Genomic DNA, 9432 nt, shown 5'->3' with positions numbered 1-9432 from the left:
AGGCTGCGGGCCAATGGGGGCGCGGGGCCGGGGCGCGCCGCGGCGCTGGGGGCGGCAGGTTGCGGCGGCGCCGGAGCGCCCCAGGCCCGGAGGCCCGCGAGCGCCCAGGTGAGCCGTGCGGGTCCCGAACCTCCCGAGCCTCCCTAGCGCTGGCCGACGCCGGCTCCGACGCGCTGCGTTCCTGCGGGAGCCGACGGGGCGCGTGCGGTGCCCGGGGCTGCGGGCCGGGACTGGCGGGCGGCGCGCCGGCTACGCGGAGGTCGGGAGCCGGAGGTCGGGAGGGGTCTCGGCCGCGGCCCGGGAAGATGCCCACCTGGGGGCGCCCGGCGGTGAGGCCCGCGTGGGGGTGCCCAGGACGGCCGCTGGCCGCCGCCCGCGGGGGAGGCGGTGCTCTCTGAGCCGGCGGGGGACAGGAAGTCCCGGCTGGTTAATGATTCTCCCTGTTCCGGGAGCGGGGCGCTGCGAAGGAGCTGGAGGTCAGGGGGGCCTCGAAGTGCCTTGGAGGGCTGGACCAGGGCCTTCCCGGCCACCCCAGGAACGCGTGGCCTGCGGGTGGGGCTGGGCGCGGGAGCGCGGGGCCCACGCTGAGGGGCCGAAGCCCTGAACTATTTCTGGGGCCAGGCTGCGACTCTGTGGCCTGACCCTGTGGCCTGTGCCCTCCTCCCAGGACTGGGATGCCCTTGGGGCTGACGGCCATGGAGCTGAAGGTGTGGGTGGATGGCATCCAGCGTGTAGTCTGTGGCGTCTCGGAGCAGACCACCTGCCAGGAAGTGGTCATTGCACTAGCTCAAGCAATAGGTGAGTCCCTTGTGGGCCAGTCAGGCGGGACAGGCAGAGCTGGGAGGGCCCAGACGCCCAGCCCCATTTTTCCGCCAAGGCGGGTGGGGCTGGTGCCGATCCCTTTTGTCCTCCCCAGCTCTTTCAGCCAAGTGGACAGAACGTGGGGCAATGTAGGTGACCCTCTCTCCTTTCCTCCAGGCCAGACAGGCCGCTTTGTGCTTGTGCAGCGTCTTAGGGAAAAGGAGAGGCAATTGTTGCCACAGGAGTGTCCAGTGGGCGCCCAGGCCACCTGCGGACAGTTTGCCAATGATGTGCAGTTTGTCTTGAGGCGCACAGGGCCTAGCCTGGCTGGAAGACCCTCCTCAGACAGCTGCCCACCCCCAGAGCGCTGTCCAGTTCGTGCCAGCCTTCCCTCAAAGCCACGAGCAGCGCCAGGCCGTGAGCCCCGCAAAGCACTGACCTGCAGCCCAAGGTGCCCCAGGCTGGCACCCAGCCTCTCACCCCCTGAGCCTGTGGCCCCCACCGTACCCACACCAGGCTGCTGGGCAGACCTGCAGGGCCTGGAGCTCATGGTGCAGAGGAACGCAGAGGAGCTGGGCCACGAGGCCTTCTGGGAGCAGGAGCTGCGTCGGGAGCAGGCTCGAGAGCAAGAGGGGCAGGCTCGTCTGCAGGCACTGAGCGAGGCCACTGCAGAGCATGCTGCCCGGCTGCAGGCCCTGGACGCCCAGGCCCGCACCCTGGAGGCCAAGCTGCAGCTGGCTGCAGAGGCCCCTGGACCCCCCTCACCCACGGCATCTGCCACCGAGCGCCTGCGCCAGGACCTCGCTATCCAGGAGCGGCACAGCGCAGAGTTGCAAGGCAGCCTGGCCTTGGTGAGCCGGGCTCTGGAGGCTGCAGATCGTGCCCTGCAGGTGAGCTGGGGCTGATCCCCCGACTGCTCCCCACCCCTGACACGGGGCAGATTTGGGGATTGGTCACGGGATCAGACTAGAGAGAGTGCTCTGTGTGGGGCACAAGGGCCATGGAACCCCCCAGCTGTGCCCTCTGAGTGTCCCACGTGCCCCCAGGCCCAGGCTCAGGAGCTTGAGGAGCTGAACCGCGAGCTTCGTCAGTGCAACCTGCAGCAGTTCATCCAGCAGACGGGGGCTGCACTACCACCACCCCCACGGCCCGATGGGCCCCCCCCACAGGTTAGAGCGGTTCTCGGAGGAGGCCGGGAGGTGAAGCCCTGGCCCAGCTTCAAGCTGATTTGCCCTCCCCACAGGACCTTCTGGCTCCAGGAAGAGAGGATCCCCTCCCAGGACCCCACCTGAGTCCTGTCCTCAAGCCTAGCCTGAGCCCTGAGGGTATGTCTGCCCCCGTCCCCTTAACCCCGCTCCATCCTCTGGCCTCAGCCTTCATAGCCTGTGTCCTCCCCACAGTGGCCCCCATGAGGCAGAATTCCTGGAGGTAGCAGCTCCTGCCCCAGCTTGGTGTCCACGGCAGCCCAGCCCCAGGCTCTGGTGACAGATTAGCGAGGACAGCTGAGACAAGCTGGCCTGGACCCTGGAAGGAGAGTTGGTGGTCACAGAGGCTTCTCCCCGTGGAGTGGGAAACCCTGGGGTTGCTGCTTCAGGGGCCTGAGGGGTGCTAGGAGGATCACCCCCGTGCTCGCCAAGTCTGTCAAGCTCCCCAGAGAACTTGCCAGGCCCCAAAGGCCATGACTCCATGTTGGGGATGGGACCTGGGAGCTGCATGGATGGTGTGCTCAACCTGTGGATATATGCTTGCCTGTGGGAGGTGTCTTTGCATGTGTGCGTGTGTGTGTGTGTGCGTGCGCGCGTGTGTGCATGGAAGAACCTGTGTGCCGCCTCCCCTACCCTGACACTGAAACTTCAATAAATTGCCAAGAATAGCTTGCGTGTGCGCTGAGGCTGAACTGGGCGGGATCTATGGGGTCTAGAACTTGATAATCCACACTGGGGGTGCTGGGGAGTGCCCCGGGTCTGGACACAGCTGGGGCTCCTTAGAATGGCATCCCTCAGGGAACAATGCTCAGTAAGGTCCAAGGCTGGGGCTTGTGGGGCCCCACCTGCCCTGGGGCTCTCCTTTGAGGGCCCCAACCTGGTGGGCCCTGCCAGTTCAGCCCTGGTGTGGGTTGCTGTCTGGACCCCTCTTCCACCTGGCTCCCCCTCACCTGGCCTGTGCCCCACCAGCAGCAGGAACTGAGGATGCCAGGACAAGCTAGACCCGCCTGTCAGGTTTACGGAGAGCTGAAGCTCCTGGGGGCGGGGCCCAGATTCCTAGGTCAGCCAGGCCCAGGGAGCTTCACCCAGAGCAGGCCGAGGATAGGTGCTGGGCACCAACGGGAAGGGGCTGCCCCTGCCTCCCCAGGTGGTATGAAGCCTCTGCTGCAAGCCTGCAGCTTTGAAATTGGGGTAGGGTGGTGTCCACAGCCCAGCCCAGCCCCTGCCTGGGCCCTTGGGCTGGCTGTCACCTCTCCCACAGAGCCCTGGTCCTCAGGATGGGCCACACACTCCTAGCTCCTAGGGCCATGGCTGGAGTTGGAGAAGAAATCTTTGTGATGAGCAGAACCTGGGAGGCTCTGATGCTTGGGTGTAGCCATGGGTGGTATTGGGGGACAGAAGATGGAGATGCCCTAGATCATGGGGGACTTTGTGCAGGGTTTGAAGGGTGGGCAAGTTTGGGATGAGGTCCGCTTTCTTTTGGGGTGGCCCCTAAGCTGGATCTGGTGCTCCCATTTCCTCTGGGGCAGACCACAGGGGACATGGATATACTGAACTGGAAGAGTAATGAAGCCACCCATGGGCACTCCTGAGAGGCCAGATGAGCAGGAGCCCACTGCTCTGGGGAGCAGCTGGGATTGAGTACTCCTGACTGAGCAGGGAGAAGGGGATGGGAGAGGCCAGGCAGCAGGAGGAGGCTTCTGATCCTGGTGTCTGCAGGCCAGAACCCTCAGCCCAAACCTGCTCCTGTCCACATTCCTGCCTGAGCTCACCGGCAGGCTCACAGCCACCTGTCCTGGGAGGTGCTTGGGAGCCTGGACCTGTGGCCCCAGATGGGACTAAGCACAGGGTCACATGGGGCAGAGCCTGGAGTGCAAAGGTCAATTGGGCTGGGTGTGTCCTGGGTGAGGGGATTTGCTTCCCCACTCCCTGGCACTCAGGAGGGTTGGCTATACCTCTGGGCACCAGCCTAAGCCCTAGGATGGGTTCATCTTCCAAAATAAGCGTGCAGGGGGCAATGCCAGGTGCCATCCAGAGACCACCCTACACACAGGCAGGGCTCCCCAGAGCCATGAGCGCCCCTGATATCCCCTAGCCTCTCAAGGGAAGGCAGGCACAGAGCTGGCAGAGCACATGCCACATCCTCCTGTGTCTGTTTTCAAGGACCACCTGTTCCTTTTGAAGCCACTGCCCAGGTACCCATCTCTGGTCTGCTGCTGCTGCTGGCTCTGAAGAAGCTAATGAGTCCTCTTCTCCACCAAGAAAGGGGACCCCACTGTGCTCTGGGGTGGGAAAGGGGGTAGAGCCATCCTCCCCAGGGGCTGTTCCAGGTGAGCAAAATCTCGTGGCTCAGAAAAGTTGCCGGAGTGCTTCAAATCACTGAGCAAACCTTTGAGTTGCTGAAAAGTTTATTCTGAGTTTTAAACTGTACTTTGAAAAAAATGGGGTGAGCTGTGCTGAAGTAAGGAAGGGCTGAGCTCCCCGAAACATCCAGTTCCATAGCAAGGCAAAGCCAAGCCAGGCCAGGCCACCTGGCAGACCCTGCTGGGGCTGGACCCCACCTGGTGTATGGGGTCAGGGCAGAGCCAGGCCCAGCTGGGAGCTGGTGTCTGCGAGTTCTCTGCGAGTTCTGAACCGGAGGCCACACACGGCCTTCCCTCACCTGCCAAGCCTCACCACACTGTGGTGACAGAGACAACCCCATTAATAAAGGGTCTCTCCAGAGGCCAGTCCAAGTCCACATGAGGCCTTGACTCAGTTTGCCTCTTCCTTTCTGCCAACCTGGCTCCCGCCAGGGAGAGGAAACAGGGCCTACCACAGGTGTCCTGGCCCCACAGGCCTGCAGGCTGCTCTGGACACACTCTAGTGTGTTTTCACAGTGGGCTTGAGAAGGCCCGGTAGAGGAGGCAGGCTGAGCAGACGGGCCTCCGGAAGTGGCCTGTCCAGGTCCACAGGGTCCTGACTCCCTCGGTGGCCTCACTGAAGTGGTGGAAACAAGAGCCAAATTGGTGAGTGTCTTCCTGTAGGAAGTCCCCAGAACTGGTCCTCAGGCTGGTCCTGTAACAGGCTCCTGTCCTGTTGGCTGAAGATCTGACCACAACACCCGTGCTTGCCCAGGCTGCCCCCAGTTTGGTGACATGGAGAAGGCTGTCCCAGGAACTCCGCACAGCCTGGCACCCTGGGACACAGAAGGACAAGAAAGTTCCCTCCAAGAGGACCTCTAGCCCAACCTCAACCCCAGCAAGAGAAGGGCGGTGCAGCGCCTGATGTCCCCCTTCCCCGACCCGACCCTGAATGTCCCTGCTGGGCAGACAGCTAGACCCTGTCCATAGGGGCACCTCCTTCCCCCGCAGTGGCCAGCTGCCCTCGCCTCCCAGGGCCTTGGCGCGCCCTCCGCCCCCGCGTGGCCGCTCGCCTGCCCGCCAGACCCAGGTCACGAAGGGGCCGGGGGGTCGTGCTGCCCAGGGACAGATCAGCCGCTGTCACACGCACAGTGGGTCCGGAGCAGCGCAGTGTGCGGTGGGCAGTGGCTGCCCTGCGCCTGGAGGGACGGCCGAGCAGGCGAGTTGAGGGGTCGCCCCCAAACCCGCGTCCCCTCCAACTTGGGCGTCCGAGCCACGCCTCCCCTGCCCAGCCCGACCCCCTGCAGGCCCCCGCGAGGGCGGCTCCGGGGTGCGCCCCCGCCCACCAACCTGGGACCCCCTTGCGCGTCACCTGCGACCCCCGCGCAGGGTCGTCGCCGGCTCTCGGCCCAACTTCGGCTGCGGCCGCGGCCACCCTCGAGCCCCCGACCCGCCCCGGCCCGGGCCCCGCCGCCCGTTGCCCCGCCCCGTATGCAAATAACAGGGTCCCGCAGCCAATGACCGACCGGGCCGGGCCCGCCCTGACGCGCCGCAGCCAGTGGGCGCGAGGGGGGAGCGGGGCGCCCCGCCCACCGCCGCGCGGCCCTCCGCGGGCGAGGTCGGCGCGTTCCTTTCTGCACGTCTGCCCGGGGAGGGGCCGCCACCTGCCGGGCGGGGCTGCGGGGCGGCTGCCGGGCGCAGCGGCCGGCGGTGGTACGGCCCCGGGCGCTCCCCTGCCGCCGCGCGGTGGTACGGCCCGGCCCGCGGCGCGCACTGGCCCCGCGGGAGGTTCGCCTGGCAGCCCTGTCCGTCGCCCGCCGGTGCGCGGTCGGGCAGCGGAGCGAGGCCGTACCCGCGTGGCCCGGCCGCAGGGGCTGCCCCTCTCCGAGCGCGGTGGTACGGCCCGGCCGCCTGCTCGCCCCCATCCCCCGTGGGAGGACCGCCTCTCCCCGGGAACCCGCTGGGCTCTTGGCGCACGTAGTCCTAACCCGGGCGTGACCCGGGAGGGGCCTGCTTGGGCCCCAGACTCGGCGCCCTCGGGACACACGTACTGCCTGCGCCGCCTCGCCTGCGAAGGCGGCCTGGGGGTCCCTGAGGACATCTGGGTCAGCCTGGGTGGCAGGGAGGGCTCCCCTCCCCCCACCTCTCTCAAATCCTGGGGGACCTCACCTCCTTGTTCCAGGAACCTCCAAGGGGCCCCTCTGCCCCCCACTGTCACTCCCGGCGGCGGTCCTTGGCACAGGGCTTTCTCCCCTCAGCCTCAGCCCCCTGGCCTCCCTGCATCCATGCCTGCCTGAGCTGGGGCCTGCCAGCTGCCACAACCCCAGCCTGGGCCTTGTGCTGGGGCCCCAGGAAGGCGCTGACCCAGCCCAGGACCTCAGGAGCTGGTAGCCTGGGGACAGAAATGCCAGTGCTGAGTGTTGTGGGGTGTGGCCACCTGTGGATGAGGAAGGAGCACAGGGGAGTCAGGAGCCAGCTCAGTTCCACTGGGTGTCAGAATTCAGGGGTCCACGAGGCCTGGATCACAGGGGCCTGGAAGAAACCCCTGGGAGCCGGTGGGATCCCTGAGGAGGCCCACACCTTCAGGGCAGGCACAAGTGGGGGGTGAACAGACAGGGTCAAGGTTTGGGGAAACAAGTCAGGGACTAGGGACAGGGGAGGCAAGAGGACAAGGTGACTTTGAGCTCCTGTCTTGCTCTGCTGTCACGAATGTACCCCTTCTCACCATTTGGGTTGGGTTGAATGGTGTCCCCCCATAAAAAAGGATATGTCCATATCCTAATACCCTAATGTCCTGTAAATGTTACCTTATTTGAAAAAAGGGTCTTTGCAGATATGATTAAGTGAAGGATCTTATGGTTTTTTTTGAGTCAGAGTCTCACGCTGTCACCCAGGCTAGAGTGCTGTGGTGTCAGCCTAGCTCACAGCAACCTCAGACTCCTGGGCTGAAGCAATCCTCCTGCCTCAGCCTCCTAAGTAGCTGGGACTACAGGCAAACGCCACCTCGCCTGGTTAATTTTTTCTTTTTTTAGTAGAGACGGGTCTCGCTCTTGCTCAGGCTGGTCTCCAACTCCTGAGCTTAAGCGATCCTCCCGCCTCGGCCTCCCAGAGTGCTGAGATTACAGGTGTGAGCCACTGCACCCAGCCTAAGTGAAGGATCTTGAAATGAGATCATCCCAGACTACCTGGGTGGGTCCCAAATCCAATGACAAGTGTCCTTATGAGTGACAGAAGAAAGACACAGAGGAGAAGGCCATGTGAAGACAGGCAGAGACTGGAGTGATGCAGCCACAAGATGCCCTCAAGAGGTGCCACTTATGCTCAGTTTGGGCCCAGTCTGGCTCTAGGCAGCTTCCTGGGGACACCTCTCACATCTAAACACGGGTTGGCATGGCTGAGTAGGTCGTGCACTGCCCAAGGATGCTCATTGAGGAGGTGTTCTCCATGTCTCATCACCGGTGCATGTGCTTATTATGACAATTACCAGCAGCCTGCAAGGAGCAGGAGAAGATGGAGGTGGGAGGGGCCAGCCCCTCTTCAAGGGGCTCCAAGGTGACCATCAGCTGCCTATCATCCTTTTCTTTCAGGAGCCTCAGCATGTGTGCGAGTGGGGCTCTTTATCTGATGGCCTTCCACCTGTAGGCCCATGTGCACTGCAGGGCCAGCACACGCAAAGCTCCACGCTTGGGGGGGGACGTGCCTGGCCCAGGGTAGAGGGGGCCCCAGCCCCTGTTCACCATGATGGACCCCACCTGAGCACGCCATCCAGCCCTCACAATGACCCCAAAGATCAGGCATGATCCTCAACATCCGGACTTCATAGCCTTTATAGCCTTAGGCGCAGAGAAGGTGAGAAACCCGCCTGAGGTCACAGGATCGAGACTGCAGTGCCAGCGTTCAGGGGCCTGGCTTGGGGGACGCTCCTGCCCCTCCAGCCCACTGACATTGGAGGAATTGTTCCAGAGCGCCCATCTCTCAGCACCATCCACTCTTCCTTCCTGCAGGGGGCCGTTCCAGAGCCCCTAAGTGCATGGTTCTTTCTCCCGTTGCAAACAGAAAAGATAAAACAACCTCTCTTGTCTTGCCCCTCCTACCCCGGGTTTTTTCCTCCCCTCGGGAGAGTTTTTGGTGCTCACTGTCCCTGCTTACTCTCCTCTCTTCTCTCTAAGTCCTTCCAGCCGGCCCCCTGCCCAGGGCTGCCACGGATGCCCACCCCCTCCCACGCCCAAGCTCCTTCTTGGTCTCCTCTGCAGATTCTGGACCTCTTAAAGTTGGATTCCTGGGGTTCAGGCATTGTCCCCAGCCACTTCCCCATGCTACGAATCCAGCATTTTTTTCCCCAGTGCAGCCTCTGCCCACTCAACTTCTCCCTCTGCACGTCGCGCTCCCCAGGGGCTCTCCGCCTCCCGTCTCCCCCGGAAGGCGCCCTTATTTCCCTTCTCACGTTCTTCCTTCCCCTCTCGTCCCCCGCCTCGTACCAGCTCCTCAGTAACTCCTGTCATTCTGTCTTCAGAATCTGCCCTGCGCCACCACTTCCCACACCTGCGCCGATCCACCCGGGTTAAGCCACCGTGGTCCCCGAACGGATGTCCCTGCAGCCGCCTCCGCACTGGTCTCGGGCGTCCACCCTGGCCACTTCCCAGCCCGCGCTCCCTGCTGCAGCCTGGGCGCCCGTGCGCCAGCGCCAGCCACTGTGGACCCCCGGCAGCCTGGGGGCCTGGACGCCAGCGCGGCTACTGCAGGACCCCCGCGGCTCGCCCAGACCTCCCGCACTGGGCTCCAGACGCGCGGGCCTCTGTCCCCAGGGCCATCCTCCGCAGCTAACTGGCACTGGCCAGTGGTCCCAGGCGCCAGAACTCCTGCCCGGCGCCGCTTTGTCTTTTTATTAGCGCGCACACCACGTGGTGTGGTCATTTTCGGGGTTCGGTGTTTACTGGGCCTGTTTACTGGCCGACTGCAGGGGACCCGCGCTGGGGCGTCCTCTCTGCTCCCGGGAGGGCCGGCGCACAGCGTTTGGTCAGTACACGGAGGGACGGAGCCCAGCTGCCGGTGGCAGGGGACAAGGAGGCCCTCGTCCTGCCGTC

The 9432-nt window shown here is 64.2% G+C and overlaps 2 protein-coding genes across 8 annotated transcripts in view; one reads left to right on the top strand and one right to left on the bottom strand.

Moving 5' to 3' along the window:
- Positions 1-340, bottom strand: part of LMNTD2 (lamin tail domain containing 2) — a 6518-nt gene extending 6178 nt beyond the window's left edge. Inside the window, exon 1 of the mRNA XM_012652010.1 lies at positions 314-340. The gene's annotated coding sequence lies outside the window, so the exon portion shown is untranslated. The remainder of the gene's footprint in view (positions 1-313) is intronic.
- Positions 1-2664, top strand: part of RASSF7 (Ras association (RalGDS/AF-6) domain family (N-terminal) member 7) — a 5140-nt gene extending 2476 nt beyond the window's left edge. For 2 of the 7 annotated variants that reach the window (XM_012652024.1, XM_012652022.1), the window contains exons 2-6: positions 668-798; positions 979-1691; positions 1848-1970; positions 2045-2126; positions 2202-2664. In XM_012652024.1, coding sequence (XP_012507478.1) covers positions 675-798; positions 979-1691; positions 1848-1970; positions 2045-2126; positions 2202-2233 — 1074 coding nt within the window. In that variant the 5' untranslated portion in view covers positions 668-674 and the 3' untranslated portion in view covers positions 2234-2664. The other 5 variants (XM_012652021.1, XM_012652026.1, XM_012652025.1 and 2 more) reach the window with 5 other exon arrangements.
- The last annotated feature ends 6768 nt before the right edge of the window (positions 2665-9432 follow it).

This window comes from Propithecus coquereli, unplaced genomic scaffold, assembly GCF_000956105.1.
Source record: "Propithecus coquereli isolate 6110/MARCELLA unplaced genomic scaffold, Pcoq_1.0 Scaffold377, whole genome shotgun sequence".
In the NCBI taxonomy this organism is placed as follows: Eukaryota; Metazoa; Chordata; class Mammalia; order Primates; family Indriidae; genus Propithecus; species Propithecus coquereli.
Note: the sequence above shows the minus strand (reverse complement) of the source record. Positions and strands in the feature narration are given on the sequence as shown.